This window comes from Rhyacophila brunnea, unplaced genomic scaffold, assembly GCF_057557595.1.
Source record: "Rhyacophila brunnea isolate RB1 unplaced genomic scaffold, BYU_Rbru_1.0 scaffold_20, whole genome shotgun sequence".
NCBI classification, from domain to species: Eukaryota; Metazoa; Arthropoda; class Insecta; order Trichoptera; family Rhyacophilidae; genus Rhyacophila; species Rhyacophila brunnea.
Genome location: NW_028232860.1, coordinates 13827157 through 13849948, shown reverse-complemented (window position 1 = coordinate 13849948; position 22792 = coordinate 13827157). Strand labels below are relative to the sequence as shown.

Below are 22792 nucleotides of genomic sequence, written 5' to 3'. Positions count from 1 at the left end.
CCACGGCGCTTGATGATCTGATATAACTGGACCAGATTAGGAAAATGTACTGTAATTTGGACAATATTTGATAGAAGATGGGCGCATAAGAATTATAATTAGTTTATTAATATAAAATTAAAACATATCACTACAATAAAGAAATAATGCCAATGTATTATTCAAAGCTCGACTACGAATCAACATTTTGTTTGTAAATCAACTCAATTATAATTCTATACTAGTTTATATGTTTGTAATTAGCATTTGAGCAGCACCAGTACAATATAAATATCTACACAGAACAGTTCAAAAATCATTTGTGTGTGGTGAGTCAGTGGGAAAAAACCAAAGTAAAACATTACGTAAACCCCCCCCCCCTGGTGCAAAATGTTGTTTTTTGCTGCTTTTTTGGTGTTTGTTGAAATGACGTCTGCGCAAATAACGACTCCGGGGTCATGTGATACAAATGTGACAACAGTTAAGAATTTTGATATGGAGAAGGTAAGGCAATTATTATATTAGAATACAATTAGATGGGTTATAGAAGATATTATAATTTTCAATACACAAATCATTATACATCATATATTACTAGGGATTGAAATACCGGTATTTCAAAACCGGTATTCAATTATTTATCGATACCTAAATACCGGTTTTAAAATCTCGAAATAACGGTATTTTGAGAGCTGATGAGTACATAATGATTTTTTAATTGCCCCCTTTAAAATGTACGTTAATTACATCGATCGGCCGCCTGGTCATTACGCGCCGGGTGCGTCTTCCGCGTCTAAAGTATTTCGAAATAGTAATGTTTTTCGAAAATGAATTTAATGTTATTTTTTCATTACTTCTATTATATTGTACACTAATTCAATTTATTGGTGCCAAAACGTAAATGTACTGATTGAAACCAACAAACTTTAAATAATAATATTAAACAAAATCCTTCAAATATAATTGTCGTGAGGAATTAGCATATTTCGAAAAAGAAAACATTCACGGTAAATATTTCCAATTATTCAATATCTATAGATCCAACGTTTATTGTACGTTATTTGTAAAAATAGCATTTCTAAAATATTATGATCTACTTATACATATTTATAAAGGTCAACATAATAAATGTAGGTAAATGCTTCATATTGCTATAAAATAGTGAGTTAAATAGATTTTAATAGCGATAACTAGTATTGATAGGTACTTCTTTTTTTCTATAAAATGTTTTGACTAATACCGGTATTGATATATTCATTCGGTATTCCAATCCCTAGTCATAACAATACTAAATTAATATCATATTAAACGCCTGTTTATTTAATTATATGAATATATATCATATTTTATACCATCGATCAGTTGATGATAATATTATTATGACTTACTATATTATAAAAGGGGATATTTTATACATATATACACAAATGTCTTAGAATTTGCATTGCTTTTAAACTAATGAAAAACCATTAGAATATTCACTTCACATACATAATGTATAAATCATATTATTATGGAATGTGAAGTGATGTATCTTAAAGGTATTTTGAAAACTGGAATCAGATATTATGAAATTGATTAAATACGGACATAAGCTGATATTTTTCAAGCGTGTCAACATTATTTATTTATCCTATTATATGGGTTTGAAAATTAAATACATATTTATTTATCCTATTATATAGGTTTGAAAATTAAATACATATATCTACCAAATTGACACGATGTTATATATTTGAATTGTTTTTATTAATTATTATGTTTTATCGATAGATTAACGATCAAAAATCATTACTGACCATTGTTTATCATTGTTTTAATTGAATAGGCAGTGCCTAGGTGTAAGGTGACATAAATTATCACATAGGATTTTATTCTCAACATAGAGAATTGTCTTTACTGGATTTTTATAACTTGTAAATAAATATAATTACCTAGTTTATTGTAAGTATAAAATGGTGACAGAAGTTGCAACGTTGTTTTTTTTTTCATTCGAGGACCTCGACGTGTAAATGATATGTAGATATTTTTTTGGATTGGATTCTCTGAAGCGAGATGTTTTTACGCCTGTTAGATGATTCGGTATACGTTAGGTCAGTGGTCGGAAAACCGCGGCTCGCGAGCCACATGCGGCTCTTTGGTCCCTTGAGTGCGGCTCTACTACGAATGCCCTCTGCCCTATTTGACATGGCTACAAAGAAGAAGCAAAGAAAAACGAAAACAGTGAATTTAAAGTTGAATGGACCGAGACTTTCGCGTTTATTCAAAACTTAAAAATAACCTACCGACCTGTATTATTTGTCGGGAAAAAATGGCGCGTAACATGAAATCAAATTTTAAGGGACACTTTACAAATAAACACGCGTCATTTAGCACTAAATATCCTGTCGGTGATTGAAGGAAGAAAGCAGTTGAGGAACTTAAGAAGACTCAAGAAAAATCAAGTTCTGTATTTAATTACTGAATACAATCTTCCATAAATGTTAATATTGCATGTTTTGTGGTTAGTAAAGAGAAGTTGTCTTATTGTTATTGATGAGAACATCGAATCGTGCTTAAAATTAAAAACATCAACATACAAACCTGACTTACCCAAACTTTGCAAGGAGATGCAAGGCCATTGTTCACATTGAGTGTTTTTCAGTCATTGCCATGATTTAATTCTATTGATACCATACTTACAAATTAATTTTTATCAATACTTCTTTTGACCATGTCCGATCCTAATAGGATCATATGGGTCTCCACAGAGTAGAGGTTTGTATTAACAGATTTTGTTTTTTTACGAGAAATGGGTGTCAGCCACTTGCTCAACCTATTAGGTCCATACCCTGACAGACACAAATTGAAAAACAATTTGTGTACTTGCCACACCCAGGATTCGAACCTGGGACCCACGGCGTTATAGTCCAACTATATAGTCCAATCAAGTGGTTATCAATATATAAGGTCATTATTAAGTATGATATCAAGTTTTATTCTGTGTACCTACAGTTTAATTAAGACGTAAATCTTTAAATAAAGTTTATTAAGGTAATAAACAGTGTACCTACATATTATATAATTTCAGTTCAAGATATTTGGCTGTCAAAAGTAATCTCGATCGTTGTACTGTTGATATTTGGCTCTTTTGACTAATGAGTTTGTCGACCACTGCGTTAGGTAATTATTTATGGAAAAAATGAGGAACAAACAATTGAAGAGCGCTATTCCAAAATGTAGTTAAAGTAAATTTCTGATTTAGAGATGTATTATAATCTCAGATTACAATAAATAAACATAATAATATGTAGTGATAATAATATATAGAAATGCTACGAAATAGTTGGCCATGTAATTGAATCGTGAATGATGAGAATGTAGGGACACGTCATGATTTTTTTTCTTTCATAACTTACAATAATTACTATCGACATACTGAAAATTGTGTCATTTTAAATATATGTATGGTCCGGGCTTGATTATATTGCGGTTTACCCAATATTCAATGACATTTTTGGTGGTTACTATAGTGATTGTAAATATCCTTGAAAATACAGACTGAAAATCAAAGTATTGAATAAAAATAAAATTAAAAAGTTTATATTTTAATACTTTAAAAAAAATGTAGATATTATAAATTTGTTCGGTACTGTTCGGTTATCAGGAATACAGCGGAAAACACATTTTGAAAATAGCCGATATACTGGATTATTGGTTAGTTTGGGTTAGTTTAGGTTAGGTTAGGTTGTGTTAGGTTTGGTTAGTTTAACCTAACAAATATTTCAGTTTATCGGCTATTTTCAAAATGTGTTTGCCGCTGTATTCCTGATAACCGAACAGTACCATTTGTTCTTTATATTATTAGAATTGTGCAATTTGGGATATACCTTAGTGTGTTTTGAAGAAAAAACACATATCTAATTAACATCAAATTATAATTATTAAACTAGACATTTTTGATTCAAACGAATTTTAAGTAATGACGTCAAACTTAACCAGCGCGTCTATTCGATACACAATACTGCTTTCGGCCGCTATCTAGGGTAGGAAAATATCCGAGTATTAGCACTTATTGTAGCAATTACAATACGTTAATTGTAATTGTTACAATAAGTGCTATGTTTTAAAAGCACCTCTCTTGGCTGTGAAAAAATTTAGAGTGAGGTAGATAGTTTTGACAGTTCAGACAGCTAACTTATTGTAATTGTTACAATAAGTGTTAATATTTCGATACTTTCCTACGCTAGTTAAGCAGTCTTGTGTATAGAATAGATGCGCAGAATAGAGCTAAATCCATTTTGGAATGTTAGTCTTCAATTTTAGTATTTTTTTTTAAATAACACAGTAATGAGTTAACATATGTATGATGCAATGAATCAGGTGTGTACCTATGCAAACAAATGAATCATTATTTATCATGGAAAAGATTAAAAAAGTATATAAATTCATCGACATTATGTAACGTCAATGGTAGCATAATTATATAATATGTACCTACATATGAATAGGCTTAACTTACGTAACATTGGTGAAGAGCTTGTTCATTGAGTGTGACGATTGCTAAAATTTGAATTGAAGGTCAGAATCACTCATAGTCATTTACAAATATTTTTATCCTTATACCTACATATTATTATGTAAGATAGATTGTTAACAAAAAACATCGCACCCGGGGAATAATAGTGGCACAAGTCCAAATTTGTCATTTTTTTAGTTAAGTATGCAGAAAATGTTATAAAAGAAAATATCATTTCTATCCGCGAAAATATCGGCATAATTCTTAAAATATAATGGTGGTCTTAAAAGAATTTTTGCCATTATCATATTATAACATTTTACTCGAATTCAAGCTGAGATAGTGGCACAATGATCATTGTGCCATTGTTATTGCGGATAACATTCAAAATGAGATGACTCAAGTGTGCTAACTTCACGCTATTATAAAGTTAATTTAAAAAAACTGATTTAACACACCAAAATAAAATATTCAAACTGCTCTCCTGTAGAAACAAGATTTCGAGTTGTGCCACTATAATTCCCCAGGTGCGACATGTTGGTATGGGTACTTCATTATTTATCCACTGTGTTATATAATATAATATACAGATTCAGGCGTACACAAGGGAGATGGGGGTTAGAAAATTATTTAGGTACATGGAATGTTATCTACTTCCTCTTCTTCGTCAAGACTTCATTGACTAAAGATCGTGACCCGGACAGTCTGGCCAACGGGTTGGATTCCCTGGGAATTTTACGATATGCGAAGCTGTGGCCTCTGGAAGATCCATGGCACTCATACATTGGTGCAACTATCTGGGGCATACAATGTTTGCCTTAATATTCTGATGTGGTATATCTAAAGGACAAGACAGAACGGTTAACACAAACAGACACTAGCCATCCTATTAATAATGACTGCTAAGTTACGCGCATTTGATAATCACTTGTGAATGCGACAGCTTGCAATGACTCGTAAGTGAACTCCAATGGTTATATCTGCAGGCAAGGTATTTATCGCTAGACTCTATGTATGGAGTATTTGGGTATTTGGAATGTATCTGGAGATGTGCAGTATTCCGCGGTTGTAGTGATGAGAAGCTATACGTAGTTGGCGGGTAAATGTGGAAGTCAGTGGCGCCTACTAGATTTTGTTAACTCCGCACTAGAGGTGGGAAAACTAGTCGATTTTGAAGACTAAGTATACTTACTACCAGTATAAAAAAATACTTAGTATCAAAAGTTGTTCCAAAATACTTACTAGTATTTGGAATACTATATAGAGCAGTTGGCGTGCGTATACGACATACGTCTCATACTAAACTGAAACTAAAACTTAACTCCATATTAGTATTTGAAATATCGGCTTCAATAGAATCGCTAAAAATACACTGAACTGGGCTTTTCGAAATGTCCCATTTATTATATAATTTTAAACACAATTTAAATTTATAAGTTGTTTTTACGTTATGTTATAATATTCCTGTTAACATAAAATGAATAACAATGATTTTTTTAATTGTAAACTGCGTCACCTCAGTCACCTCACCACAATTCCGAGGGAATAATATGCTGCTACAGAAAATTTATGACCTATTTGTTAATACATAAGATGGTGTCATTCGCATGCATAGACTAATAAATTAAAATATTTAACGCCAATAGTATTGAAAGTCTATCAGCTAGCCAGCGCGATATCATCACGATATCATCACAAGTTTTTTGGAACAAGTTTATTGGGCTACGCATACTGAGTATGGGTAGTTTCATCCGATACTTGAGTACACAAGCTGGTGACAGTATTTCCAACTCACCTCTACTCCGCACCCTCTCGCCGCCTTAAAAATCGATTAAAATAAATGTGGATTAACATCAGTTTTTCCATTTTCCGAGTACTAGTTTTGTAATAGTGCTCGAGCACATCCGGCCTTTTTTTAATAGTTATCAATAATATTATGTTACACACAATAAATTTTAATCACGTGAATATAGAAAATCATGTCATTGTTATTGGGATAGAATTTAAACTATTATTAAACTATGTCTATGATGAGCATTTTTATAATTTACGTCAGTCATGCGAACTATTGGTATTCTTTGACCACGGGGCACTTAAGAGGATTTACTGACAAAATATCTAAAGTGCCACTCAGGGATTTCACTCGATTGCAGAAAAAAAAATATTTTACGTTAATTTAATATATGTCATTAGTCATTCGTATATAATATTGTGATCATTCGATTAGGCATTATTTTATTAGCTTATGCAAGCAATTAATATGTTATCAAATCTATATATAAATTAGTACTAATTATCTTTAGGTTTATCTAATTAAATTTATAATCTTCAGTGTTGGTTATCGGCTGTACAATTGTATAATTGGCAATAAATCAATTGTAGATTATTATTGTTAATACAATAATTCACATAAACCGGATACTTAGATAACTCAAATATTTTAATAATATTATGATCTTGTTATTATAACCCTTTAGTCATCATGAACTACGATAGTTGTGTACAATAGTTAATCTCATTCTAAGAGTTAATTATTGGTGTTGCAACGAGTTTAATCACTGCCATCTTTAGATTAATAAAGCTTGAGCATAACTTTTTGCACAAGCAACGAGTGGTGCACTTTTCAGCTGTCAAAATCAGATCCCAGATTGCTTGCCATATTGATTCGCCCTTTCTCGTTTCAAATTGAATTATAAAAAATTCTCAAATTAAGTATAATAATTATCAGTGTTAATAATAAATAACTTACATTCCTGTTATTGATCAGCTGTCAAAGTCAGACTAGTCCTTCACACAAAAACCGGTGATAATATCGATTGACAAAAAATATGTAGCATTGATCTATGCATTACATTTGTAGAAGGTGTGTTAATGCTAGTGTATCATGTAACTTATCTATTCAAATCAAACCATTCCATGTGTGAACACGACAGACGCGTCAGTATGGGCACTCTATAGAACAATGACAGGCAATGACAGTTCATACATAGACAACAACGGGAAGGGCGGAAAAAATAGGATCAATCGTTGTGAATGTATCGGCTTTCTACATGAGTCGGCAATAGTTCGATATGAGGCGTCTAATTCTATTCCACATTTAGTCCACATTTGGTCAAAATCGAGAAAAAAAACGCACGTATTCTTTGTATAATTTTACAAAATATGTATTGATCTATAAATTCCAAAACGCGACATAACCATACGAAAAAAAATATTTTAATTTTCGATTTATTACAAAAAGCGTTAAGTCCGTGTTTCTTATTATTTAAAGCTTGGTTGATTTCGCGCGTGCTTAAGTCAATCAATAAGGGAACGTTCAACATATAAAGGTCGTCTCCCATGCTGTAGTATCTGGTAAACTCATGACAGTGCCACGGAAATATGTGCCTTATGCGGAGTAAATTAAAAAATGAGGTACAAATAGCGCTACGTCCAATTTTATTTTGCCTATATTTATTACATTCGAGAGTTTATCGGCTGAAACAAATTGCCATTTGGTTCTAATTTCGACATAGAATACAACGGAAAAAATAATCTCACGTTAAAACAAATAATTGAAGCTTGAAACATAAAAACGTTGTTTCCCGAAAATATTGAATTGTGGACTTGTCGCTTTTTGTAATTAAACGCCTCATATATCGGAATGAGGAGTTATATTTCTAAACATTTTTTTCATAACATTATCTACTTTCATGTCGAACGATTCAGTTTGATAACTCCTCAAGAACGAAATAATACGAATTGTTCAGGTGAATGGAACATTAATTCTTCTCCGTATTCGTTGGCATCGTGACCTGAGTGATTTGACTGTCGTAAAGCATTCTCAAAGGGTTGGCCGCAAGGCGTGGGTCAGTGGAAGATCAGTGGAATCCATGAATTGGTGCAACCATCAAATGTTTTATGAGATATTATGATGCGGCATATCTTAAAAACAAGACAGCGCGGACGACACAAACGGACTCTAATAATCACAATAATTATAACTATTAGATTAGTACCCTTAATTATAACTGCATGTCAGGTGATCATGGCTAGACTCAAAGTATGGAGTGTATGGGTATGGGGTATATGTCTGGAAAAGTCCGGGGTTCTGCGGTGTAAATTTATGGATATTTTTTCAAAATTGACCCTCATATCGTTTATTTATGTACGAGTCTGATGACAGTGAAAATTTTTACATATTTATCATGTACCTACGTAATATATTATTTAGTAAATTATTTCTTTTATTTAACGAATAATTCACAAGATTTGAGAATGTAACATTCTTTATATTGAACATACCTACATAATTTGAAAACACCTCAGACATAAATATCTACTTAATACCTACTCACTATTTGATAAGCATGTTATGTAAAAACTAATACTTAATTACTTTCTTCGTAATTATATATGATGCTCGTAACTTAATTCGTAAAGCACATTTACGCGAATCTAGTGGTTACAGATTAAAGTCCCGTCGGCTATCGTATTTTACCAAAAAAGATTTTTTCTAGTAGGTATATTATTTGTGGTATTATCGAATTATCTATTTATATTACTATGATAATCTTAAAGGTATTTTATTCTAGGAGGGTCCAAAAACCTGTATAATAAACATGATATTATATAAATGCATAAATTTAAAGGCAATTTTTTTTTTATATTATTAATTTTGATTTGATTTCAGTATTCCGGCGTTTGGCATGAGATTTACAGGTATGAACAGACCTTCCAGTTCGGCGGGGATTGCGTCACCGCCACGTACACGCCGGAAAATGGAAACGTAAAGGTCTTCAACAGGATGGTACTTAGGGGAAATGCCGTGCAGATCACAGGAACTGCGTCGGTAGACCCTGACGCTGCGGGAGACGGCAAACTCATCGTGAATTTCCCATCTGTCCGTAAGTACTGTAAAATAAGTTGAATATACACGAGATTGTGGTAGACTACTTAGCGACAATTATCCGATATATTTAGGGTTTTATTAATGATGTGAACAATGTTCCTTCTCGTGTGCCGATAATAAATTAATCTCATAAATATTGTACGAAAATATTCACCATTTTTTAATATATAAATGAATTCGTTAAAATATTATGCTACGAAAGCCAGTACCTACATATCTAACAGTGGCAAAGGGTGGAGGTAGGCCTTTAAGATCCGTCATAACTAGTGCACACTAAACTTTGTCAGACATATCACAGTCAGTTTTCATTGAAATAAGACTAGAATTTACAGATGGTGTTGGTTAGTTTTTAAAATTCAATTAAATCCTGCGAAAATCAAGTCATAATAGATAATAGTCAAAAAATACTCGTCTATCTATAAAATATCTAAAATTATCCAATTAAATCATACATAAATTTAGATATTTTATAGATAGAATAATATTATTTGTCTATTGTAGTTTGGTTTAGGCAGGGCTGAATGAATTTAGAAAAAATAACCAATAATATGTGAAATAATATGTATTCTTAATCCAACAAAAATAATTAAGTATGAATGAAAAAGTGTGCAAAAATTTGACGTATCGCCCATCATAATATACCAAAACTATTATGGTTTGGTTTAGTCAGGGTTTAATTGATTTTTAAAAACTAACCAACACCATCTGTAAATTGTAGTTTTGGTTCAATAAAAATAAATAAGTACGTATATAAAGTTTAATGTGCACTATTTATGGCGGATCTTAATAGCCTACCTCCACCCGTTGCTACTGATATCTAACCAAAAATCTGGTATCACATACTACTTTCTACAAAACTTTGAATGGTAAGATTTGTTAGTAAATGCACCACTATTTAAAAAAAAAACATAGGCACTAAACTTTGATGTACCTACGTGAATTTTTAGGTATTGGAAGATATGTTATTATTTGTTACCAAATCGGTCATACTTATCTTACATGAGTAAACTGTACATCTAGCCCGATCGAGAAATGTCATTTTAAACATTGTCGACGAGTTGTGAATGAAATTGAAAAATATAGATTTTAGCCCGACCCAAATCGAATAATAATAATAATCGTCTGACTTTATTCATTATTATAACAGACAATGATAACATGAAACACAAATAAACTTAATGGTTGGATGGTAGAAATTGATGCACATTATGTTTTACCAGTGTGATTTTTGTATTTTGAATCAGTGCTCTCACCATAATGAGTCTGTTTTTGTCGTTGAAAACTGCCACAATATAATTGCTACTTTTCTATTAATTTACAGATTCCACCGCACCATATTGGGTACTGAGTACTGACTACACTGGATACTCTCTTGTATATCTTTGTACTGATTTAAGCGACGGTAGGAAACAAGGTGACTATACCTATTAATTGGTACCAGATTTTTTTATTATTCACGATTGACGCGCTGTTAGAGCCGGGCCACACCGAGCGACTGTGGTCTCTCGGGCGACTTGCAGGCGACCAGAGATGCAGCCAATAAATCGCACCGTGAGTGTAAAACCAACGCATCTGCAAAAGACATATTTTGGATATATTAGGGTTTGAAGTCTTCGTTTTGTTAGGAGAAATAGATTTTCTAAAAAAAAACATAATATTTGGTTTATACCTACATTATATTGCATGTTCTTTCAGTTACTTCACTTTTACACGATCAGGTTCACGACTTCTGCAGTTGTTTTGCATTTAATCTCGAAATTGAAAATTTTTCAGATACGTTGGTTTTACACTCACGGTGCAAAATAACAATAATGAATGTACACGCAAGTTATGCAAAAAATACGTTCTCTCTCGGCGTGGCTGCCCGCGACTGATCGCCCAGTGTGGCAGCGCTCAATACATAGCTATATGTTTTATACATCGCTACCGACCAGAGAGACCGGGAGACCAGACCGAGCGCAAGAACGAGATTTTACTGATCGCCCGACTTTATTGCTTGCGCGACTACTGGGCGACCAGGTGTGGCATGGTCCATTATAACTGCATACATCGGTCTGGTCTCGACGACTGGTCTCGAGACCAGAGTCGCCTGGTGTGACCCGGCTCTTAGGCTAGTTGAGTTGACTGTTGACACGAGAGTATGCGCGTGATTGTCGTCCGTGGTATGGATTTCACAAAACAATCACTACCAATCAGAGCGGCATTGAGTATTTAATAAAAAAGTTTTTTTTTGTAATTAGTTTTGTAAAAACTATCTCATTCATCATTTTCTACTTCTTATCGCGTCAATTAGTATTGGAGATAAGTCACCAACAGAGCATTCTTTGCTCTATTATATGCTACCAGGAACAGTTCGGTGGAGCTCCACTTATTTTTAAACCCTGAAAAGATGTGTCGTTCTCTACTCCGTTTACTTTTGATTTTTCATTATATAACAAGTTTGGAGAGTGCTATACGTCTCATAATATGGTCGAGGTAGGTACAATTTTTTTCTGGTCTTGATACTCTGTAGAACTTTTCGATTCATTCCTTTGGTTTGAGAATGTAAACATTTTGTCAGTCGGTCAGTCTAAGAAATTTAAGGATATGTATATACATCCACACCTCGAAACCCTCAACTCTCCGTAACATCTTCTGGTTTAGCGTCTATACCTACATACTATATAAAAGGTTGAGAGAACATGAAATCGAATCATTCATTCATTTCAAACCATTCATTATTTAATTACCTTTAATAAACCAGTTTTTTTTTTATTTAACAATGTAACATTCTTTATTGAACGTATATAATTTGAAAACTACTGTGAGAAATACATTTCCACTAGAAAAAATCTTTTTGAAAAAAAATACGACAACCAGCCGATTCGAATCCGCATCCCTTGGGACTCTCGCCCGTGTGCTCTGACCGCTAAGCATTGTGAGTCGGTTCTTTTATTGTATTAGGCATGTCAATTGATATTTTACAATAGTTTAAAATCATGCCAGAGAAAATTAGGTAATAAATATGTAAAATTTTGGGCACGACCACCCTTAAAATGCACTTTGCAACGCCAATAGACAACATCATGTAAGTTCCAGGGCTTGAAATGGACCGGAACGCACCAGAGCGCCGTTTTAGGTCGTAAAATTGGCAACATTGTCGTTCCGTCTAATGGAAAAAATAATTTTACCATTTGAGCTAGAATGGCCATAATATAACAAAAAATCATACACTTATTTTTTATAAAACACATTAAATTAGATAACTATGTTAATATTTTCATAAAATTACCGAGCGCTCCGGTTCGTAAAATTCTCCATTTTGAGTGCTAGTAGGTTCTTATTTTAGAGTGTCAAAACTAAGTAATATTATATAGGTACTATATATAGGTATTGAATTAAAATAGTAAGTTTATTTTATAACAGATATGAATTTACTACTTACAAGTATGCTGAATTTAATGCTGTTGTTATGAACGAATTACTTGTAACACTGAGCTCCTGACCTTCTGCCTTTCCTACTTCACTACTACACATCTTTGTGTCAATTATTTAATGAAAACCTTGATATTTTATTATATTTCAGTGTCCAGTTGGATTTTAAGCAGAAAGCAAATTTTGAGTCCTCAATCCGTCATTGCGATGAACAATCAAATCCAGGCGATTGACGGTCTAGACTGGGACTCTTACCGGCAGACGAACCAGACGGAGTCCGGATGCGCACTGAAGGATCCATCAGCTCCTCCGATGACGATTGGCAAACCATCGTTTGTTCCAGCAATGCCTGCAAAAGCCGCAGCTGTAATGCCTCACGATTTTGTGAAGTTCCTTGTCTGATTCGTTCACAAAAAGTTAAATTAGTCTTTATGAAATGATGAAAAGTCGGTTTAATAAAGAGTGAGATGAAATTAATAATAGTTTATAAAGTATGTGCAAGTACCTACATATAGTATTACTTATGTTTTTAATTCCGAGATTAACCTTTTCATTGCCAGCCAGGAATAAAACAAATCACGTTGGAAATATGAAATACGCATAGAATGATGAAACACTGTTAAACCATACCAGATTAACACGTTCCTCTATTTTCATGAACTACTGCTGTTCTTACTATGATGTCGAAAAGATCTCATAAGTTAATTCGCTTGTGGCCTGACGGCACATATTTTTTTTGGAAAATAAACTTGCTCGTGGTGATGTGATTATGAATCCTATACTGGGTTCCAAGGTTTACAGCGTGTTTAATATTAATATGATTTTTTTCTGTTGAAAAAGAAAATATATAAGCATATTTAAAGTTTACTTACATGTTTTAATAATTATTTAGTAGGTGTTATTTATATTTCATAATAAAACTCCTCCTTGTCTGACCTAAATAAACTGCAGGACAAATTATTCACTATAGAAAATACACACCACTTGCAATTACATATGACGAGAGACGAACAATATCAGCAAAATCCAATATTCGAGCCGGTATCCCTGGTCGTAACGATTGACAGATTACTCTGAGCAACGTTTGCTCTTAGCTAAACGGATTCCTTTTGGCATTCTTAGAGCAATGTTTACATTCACATGCCTACACTACATTTTCATCATAAAACATATCATCTCTTGATAATGGCCTCTTCAACGAGCCCGAAACGTCGAGTAAAGAAGGAAGAAGGACACACGGTGGAAACCCAAAAATCTACTACATAAAAAACAACCGTGAAAGCCTCAAACATTATATATGACGAGACGTTTTATAAGGTTTCCTAGTGTTTTTGAAATGTCGCTTTTTTATAGAATATAATATCTATGGTTGATTCGTACTTTAGGAGTGGCTGTTTCTTTCCTAATATAGTATTATTATCGACATCACATAACAATTATTAGGTCGTGCCAATTGCCATTGATAATAGTATCATAATTGATTTCCCCCCGAGAGATGTGGGTTCGATTCCCGTCGAAGACACAATATTTATGTGATTTTCTCAAAGTCTGGGTGTTTGTGATTGTTCAAAATTAGTAACAACCACCTTGTACGAAAAAGCGAGGACATGGTTATTAATAATTCTAAAAAAATATATAATAATTGAATAAAAATCTGATTGGATATTTCGTCACTGTTCTGGCAAAAGACACTAATTCGAAAAAATGACAAAATGTTCCTTATTTCAAACGTTACCGCCTGGAAACCTTTTTAATAAATAAAAAGTCTTTATTTTAAAGTCATCCTTTTTACGATCACTTAATAAACTCACATGATAGACCATTTCAAACATTTTAACAACTTAAAAGTCAAATTACTCAAAACTAGTATTCTCCAGTTAGTGTGTTCTGCCAGAACAGAGACGATTTACTTCGTTTATCTCGAAATCGATTATTGAAAAAATGTTATGTGAAGGTTTTACATCGATGGCAACATTGAAAAAATTGTGTACGGATGACACACAATATTTTGAGTGTATTTCAACTATTTAACATGTTTCCGCTACTTTTCTTTATCCAAAATAACACGGATATCACTCGAGGCAATTCCGTATACATGACGGTTATCTACAATAATTGGTATCACACAGGGTTCGAAATGGACCGGAGCGCCGTTCCTGTTCGTAAAATCGGTAAAATTATCGCTCTATCTCGTGGAAAAAATAATTTGATTGTCTGAGCTAGATATGCGATAGTAGAATATCCAACACACTTATTTTTATAAAATAAACATACAATTTGATAACTATATAAATATCTTATCACTGTCGTGCGCTCCGGTTCGTAAACTTTGCCATTTCGAGCGCTGTATCACACAGAAATATATCTTACTTGATTCCAAATGCGTCCAATTAGAATCTCCAAGTATGGCATATTTAAAAATATATTGTGGTACTACGATGTGTATAGATCGGATAGAACTTAAATGAGTTATATAAAACAAGATTAGTAAAAACAAATTGATTCATACATTTCTCGTTATGTAAAAAATACCTATGTTGTTATGTAAATAATGATTAATCTATGAATCATATTTTTCATTGTTTTATCTTGTTATTATTATATTCTTGTCTGCAATAATTAACTACTTATCGGTCAATGATTTTAAACAATTTACAAGCAATTGACAAAGATTAAAATAACTAATAAACCTTCAGTTAAAATTAAATATCAATTCCGTATAGAATTTTTCAATATCACTTGACCTTAAATACCAGGTAACAAGTCAATAGGAAGATAATAATATGACAATTCTATTAGGTATGTATATAATTTTATTGTTTCATTATTTTTTTATGTAAGTAAGTAATTTTTATATTGTATAGTCATAGTCCTTCTCAATAACCTGTGGAATGTGGCATATTGAGGATAGTTAGGGAGCTTTTACAAAAAATTATAATAATATAGTTAGTGATGCCTGTGACAATTAATACAATTTCAAATTAAAAAGACAAAATAGGTATATTAGGGTAAGTAAGTCTCAGTGTATATTAGTGGTTAATGGAACAACTGGACGCCAGGACAAGTGGGCGCTGCACTGCTGAATGAAATAAATAGACTTGGTAGAGAAAGTAGACGAGGAAGTTTAATAAGTTTCTATCTACTACTTAGTAGTTTTAATTCATTTTGCTCTTAACATAATGTTTTTTACCGGATTGAGAATATCCCTTTATATAAAAATAAAAGAAATTATAACTTAAACATATTAAGCACAATTAAATCATTATTAAATTTACGTGTGCATGTTTAATTCTCACCAAGTATTAAATATATATTTTAAAAGTATCTATAATTTACGAACGTTTATTTATTTTCGAATTTCATTCGATTGCGTAGCGCCCAGTTGTTCTGGCGCCGAATCGTCCTAGACCCTCGGCGTGAGACCTCTTGTAATTTTTCTTGTAAAAAATAATCGCAAAAGGACAACCTTTTCGAAAATGGATGATAGATAGAAGAAATACTTCATAACTTGGCATATACTTAATACTGGTTATTAAAATATTTTTTACCTTTAAATTCTCTTTCTTGTCCTGGGACAAAGCCACACGAGACTGATGTAGCAACCATGCATCTTTGTGCAGAAAGTGGTGAAGGAAATAAAAAAATGAATCTTGATTTGATGTCGCATTGTTGGAATTCATATGGTTTGTCTAGCAGTAGTGACTACTTATGACACGATGTGTGTATATGTAGTTCGATTAACAATAGCATTTGTATCGGTTACATAACAAAATCATTAGCTAATAAATAATTATTTGTAAGTCATGTAAATCATATAACATGACACCTGATGAAATTAATGATGTTATCTTTTATATAAGAAGCGATACATATTTTCAGAGGTATATACATTACCTAATGATAAGAGAATTTGTGTTTGTATATAAATATGAGATGTTAATGAAAATTAATCATATCACATTCATTAGTGGGTAATACTTTTATAATACAGTAATATTATATTTCTGAATATATCACTTTCTGAAAATGGAGTTTCTAGTAATTGTTTTGGCATCTTTTGTAATGGCCGCCAGTGGGCAAATTATTACCGATGGCCAATGCAGAAACGAGACCCTTGTTGACAATTTTAATGTGACTAAGGTAAGACCAATTTTGTTATTTTATACATGCCTACTATAAAATATTTTATCGTTTTGAGGTAGAGATGTGTACACGACACACCAGCCGTAAAACGTGGTCGACATCGATCAGAAATAGCAGACTATTATTTTCATATTAGTCATAATTGATCACGTCTTGTTGCTACTGTGGGGATTGCAATGCCGAATGAAAATATCAATACCGGTATTTCTGTTTTTTTTAGCGGCATGGCATCACATATATTTTATGGGTAATAAAGTAGACAGTAAGTAATGAAGAAATAACATTAAATTTAATTTCGAAAAAGTGATCAAACATTATTTTGGTATCGATAAATACTGGTATCCCGGTTTTGAAATAATAAAATAAGTATTGCAATCTCTATTAGCTACTGCTAGAAGATAATATTATATATGTCTCGACCAACACATTGATTTGTGGATTGAAACAAATGAAAATAATGGATACGTAAAATGAACATTATCATGTATCAATAACTTTATTAGGAATAATTATTTCATTGTATATACCAGGGATAGGCATATATGATGTCAACGAAAGCCATATTCTAGATTTTCATGTATATATAATATATACAAGGAGCCACGCCATAGTCACGTTTTCACGTAGTAGGTATTAAAAATACAAATTCAAATTTAATTACATTTCTGCACAAATCTTAATTGCTATAATAAAGTATACAAAATACATATATTAGAAAATAAAAAATGAGAAAGAAAACACAAAATAATTATCTACCTAGTTTAAAATTTACTTAAAATATTCACTGCTTAATTAACACATTTAAATATCATGCTAATTATATCTAATGTTCAACTAATGGTCAAGCGCCTAGCGCGTCTTTAGCGCTAAAAGGCTTAATAAAAATAAAATATACTTAATACATAAAAAGTTTGTTTATCATTTTTAGCTGAAACCTCTAAAGTTTGGTTTAAAATTTGTTACAGCCGTTCGCAGCAAATCTGCACCTTTATTATAATGATATAATGTGATGAATTTGATCATTAACGTAAACAAATCTGATACACGTGACAATGCACGCGCCCTTAATGGAATCGTAGACACCCTTCGATATATTATAAAAAAATGAATTTATTTATAATATATTTATCTGTAACGTACATAAACAAATCCAGTCGTGTCCATTTAAAAAAAATACAAGTTAAAATCTAAAGATATTTAGAGGAAGTAAGCGTTTATAAAATGCAATTTTAATCAAAACCTACTAAAAATTATACCTAAACATAAAAGAATGTTTTGTTTTTCTTTGAATTTTAGTATGCTGGCCTCTGGTACGAAACATACCGTTATGAACAAGAGTTCCAATTCTCCGGAGATTGTGTCACTGCGAGTTACACCCGTGTAAACGAAACTATCAACGTCTTGAACTCCATGGTAGTAAAAGGTACCAAGTACACCATTGAAGGTACCGTCATCGTCGCCCCCGATGCCAATGGACGAGGAAAGCTTCTCGTGAACTTCCCCTCAGTAGGTAAGAAGCTCGGCCATCTATTACTGTAATGCTAATACGTAATACAGTGAATAAGATTATTTTGGATGCATAGTGAATTTACTTCACGAGCAAGTTCATTAAAAAATTAATAAACTTATGATTAGGGAGCAGATTTATATGCAACAAAAAACATGATTATATGCATGCACGTATGCACTTAAAATCAATAAAATATGCACTAAAACCGAAGAATTATGCAGTTAAAAATTAACATTTTTTGTGGGAAAAACTCGTAAATACCCACTTTATCCTATTATTGCTGACAATAAATCGAATAATTAGTTAAAAAATTTTCAACATAATACGATAGCAGAACAAAAAAACACAAACACTGAATATAAAGTTAATCAATTATAATTTTCAAAATAGTTTTTTCACAAGTGCAAATAATTGAATAATAAATGCAATGTAAGCCAAACATAACTTAAAAAACAAAAACTACACACTTATATTCCTTAATACTATTTTCTGTTTTTTGCCCGAAAAAAAAATAACAATATTTTTTTCAATATTATGCTCTGGCATTAATTTTTCCGCATTGGTATCTGTCAGTATTTTGTTTATTGTGCGGGAAACGACCTCTCAACGTCCACAGGGGTGATTGGGCAAACTTTAAATAAAAGTGCCCTAGTTGAATTAACTTTTTCTGATAAATCCACAGCTCTGAGATGGCATTAAAAATGCAAGTGCATCTAAACTGTCTACCTTCTTAACTTAAGTAATATTTCGATAAAATAATTAAAAAAAACTAAAACTATAAATTCAAAAGCTCTAAAATATGCATTTATTTATGAAATATGCACTAATATCTCAAATATGCTCTAACGTCTCAAATATGCATTTATATGCACAATAAAATTTTATTTTCGGATTCTGTGTCTTTCAAAACAGATTTCTGTCCAACTCTCATAGCTATGCATACACCCTAACAAAACATGCACTAGCATATAAATCCGGGCCCTACTTATGATTATACTTTATTTACAGGAACCCAATACTCTGACTATTGGGTATTGAGCACTGATTATACAAACTATTCTCTGGTCTTTGGGTGTCACAATTATTCCAATACTACCAAGAAGGGTGAGTGATTTTTATTAAAACACATTTTTTTATTTTTCTTTAAGTCTATCTTAGAGCCCGATGCATGGAATGACACGATTCTTTATTAGCTATTAATTACATGTGAAACAGTCGTCAGCTGAATGCAGAACTATTCTAACTCACATTTGAAATATTTTGCAGAAGTGTTTTTTGAAACAGCCTACTTCAGTTATTTATTATTTATATGGACAAGTATATAGACCATTTTTTTCATCAATAATCCTACTAAAATATGATGCGTCCATTTATCCATAAAGATAATAAATAATTTCAGTAAGTAGTTTCAAAAACTCTCTCTTCAAAAATTTCAAATGTAAGTTAGAATAGTTCTGCATTCAGCTAACGAACAGTTGTTTAACACACATAAAAATACGTATTTACGTATTTACGCAAAAACAGCCTTGCAAGCATTTTAAATATTTAGAATATCGATTAAAATACGCATTTACGATTAACTAACAATATTAAACACGTCTTATGCGTCGATGACATTGAGCTACTTCACAAGCTGCTTTATGGCGAATTTAAAAGGGGGCGAGTCAGCTAGTGCGATTGTGATGATGACACACAAAACTTTCCACTCGCTCAGAAGCCAAGCTAGCGACTATTTTAGGACGTAGTTAATTTTTTTACCGGCCGGTCGCCACTATCGCTCTACTGCGCAGACGCAGTAGGCCCACACGCCAGCGTGTAAAGTAACCCGGCTTTCAACTTTTCTCGGTAGATTGTTTACAATCTGCTTGTTAGCTTGTTCGATGATGACACTGGGCAGATTGTAGCTCAATGTCATCGAGCCTTAATATACTAAATATTTATCTCACAGTATCATCTAAAACAAAAGGAACAATATTTTGAAATCTTATAATTTTATTGTATTGCCATATTAATAAAATATTGGATCAAGTATAAATTTAACGTACTAGGTATATACTGGATCCGCAATGCATTAATTAATATGTATAAGCACTAATAAAGTAAACTTTAAAACATATATATTACGTTTATATTAGCTATTCAATTTATAGGTATAATACCTTTTGCTTACCTTTACCATTTTTGACATTTTTTAATATTACAAATATCGGGAAATGACAATTAAAAAATGATCACAGATGGTCACGATGTGACGTCACAGAGCTTAGCAACTGTCATTGTATTTTGATTTTTGTGTGTAATATTGAAGTTATTTTGATTTAGCGTCTCGACGATGTATCTATAGTCTATGGTCTCGACCTTTTATGCATCTAGGGTTAAGGTATCCAAATCGGACGCTGTGTAGTTTTGCGATTGTGAAAATAACTTCATCTAAACCAAACGTTATGAAAGATAGTTAGCGGGTTATATGATATTATGTTTTATATTATTATTATTGTATTCTAGTATCGAGTTGGGTGCTCAGCAGAAAACCAACACTGAGTCCTCAGTCCGTGCTGGCGATGAACGACGCTTTGGAAAGCACTGAAGGACTTTCATGGGATAAATACCGCGAAACTAATCAATCGGACACTTCTTGCCAAATTAACTGGGCTTAAACATGTAATAATATTAGCATTATGAACTTTATACTTTTTGATTTTAAAGATAGACTATTTTGGTACTTAAATAAAAACTTGTTTAACATGAAATTGTTTTTATTTAAGTATATTATTACGACTTTAGAAAATACATACGTTTGAAAAGGTGAAGATTGTATTTTTTTTTGCAATTATATTAGGTACGAGTATTATACGAAGCACAATTTAGAAACAAATCGAATGTAAGAATATATACAATACTTTTAATTTATTGATTTCTTAGGGAAACTCTTCCTGCACATCCTTATTGAAATACATTTTTGAACATTGCTGTTAAAACCTCAGATTAAATTAAACCATATAAAATATAGACAATCACACTTAATTAAACACTCAATTTTTGCAACAGTTGCTGTATTTTTTGGGGTTCCTATTAGATTTGTGATCAGCAGAGCTATCTAACACAATATTATCACTTAACTCAAAAATCAATAACAAGTGATAAATATGATAAATGTCGTTCACGGCCGCTCATAACCTCAATAACGGCAAACTGTCAACTTGTTAATAATAAAATTATACTGGGAAGTTGACTGTTGGGTGTGATATTAATCACGTGTTAGGCTCACGTGTTACCGTGTTAACTAGTTAGAATAGCACTGCAGCGGGTCTATTCTATGCCTATCGACCGCTAAAGTGATAAAGTGATAAGTACGACGGCTAACTAGGGTAGGTTTGTATAAAATATTAGCACTCATTGTAACAATTACAATAAATTGGTTATAATTGTTGCAATTAGTACTATATTTTACGGCGATAAAATTTAGAGAGCGATGGACAGTTTTGACTGTTTAAACGGCTAAGTTATTGTAACAATTATATTACCTCAATACAAATATGTAATAAATACTATCACTTTATCACTTTAGCGGTCTATAGTCGCCTTGTGTATAGAATAAACCAGCTGGAGGACATTGTTTTATAGCCAAGAATGGAGTAGCGGACCTAATTTTATTTTTCAATGAAAGTTACATAATATCTTAAACATTTTTTTCCGACCATGTCGGATCCTAATAAGACCATATGGGCCATATGGGAGGTTTGTATTAACAGATTTAGTTTTTACGAGAAATGGATGTCAGCCACTTGCTCAACCTATTCATACGCAACTTGAAAAACAAAATGTGTACTTGCCAGACCCTGGATTCGCATCTGGACCCACGACGTTATAGGCCGACGCTTAAGCCGCGCGGCCATCGTTCATGTTATATAGAGAATACTAAATATTCATACATCAATTAAATTATATACCTACTCTATTTTTGACAAATAGATACTATTGATTTTTTTAATTCGTTAACAATAACCTTGTATTAACTACTATGGGCCACAAGCGATAGAATAATATGATGAAATTTAAGATTTTTTACTGATAATAATTAATGTTTAAAAATATTTTAAATAATCAATACGTACCTACATATTGTTATCTAAAAGTATTAAAAAGATTAATTTCAAAGACAACAAAACTGTTATTATTATATTCGTATACTTATGTGTAAGTATTTTATGGTTATTTTTATCATATAACTGTAGTTTAATAAGTTTTTCGAATGTGCTAGAATAATTTCTTTAATATTATACTTATTAATATTTTATTGGTTATTCTAACATTAAAATATCTATGAATAATCGATAGCAATGGTAAAATAGATACC

At 32.1% G+C, this 22792-nt stretch overlaps 1 protein-coding gene across 1 annotated transcript; it reads left to right on the top strand.

The window, feature by feature from the left end:
- The first annotated feature begins 298 nt into the window (after positions 1 to 298).
- Positions 299 to 21103, top strand: LOC147071225 (lopap-like). The gene is made up of 7 exons (XM_085948200.1): positions 299 to 483; positions 9150 to 9363; positions 10690 to 10782; positions 12934 to 13148; positions 18222 to 18435; positions 19444 to 19539; positions 20941 to 21103. Exons 1-7 carry the CDS (start codon positions 370 to 372, stop codon positions 21090 to 21092), a joined length of 1098 nt encoding a protein of 365 aa, XP_085804326.1. The 5' UTR covers positions 299 to 369; the 3' UTR covers positions 21093 to 21103.
- The last annotated feature ends 1689 nt before the right edge of the window (positions 21104 to 22792 follow it).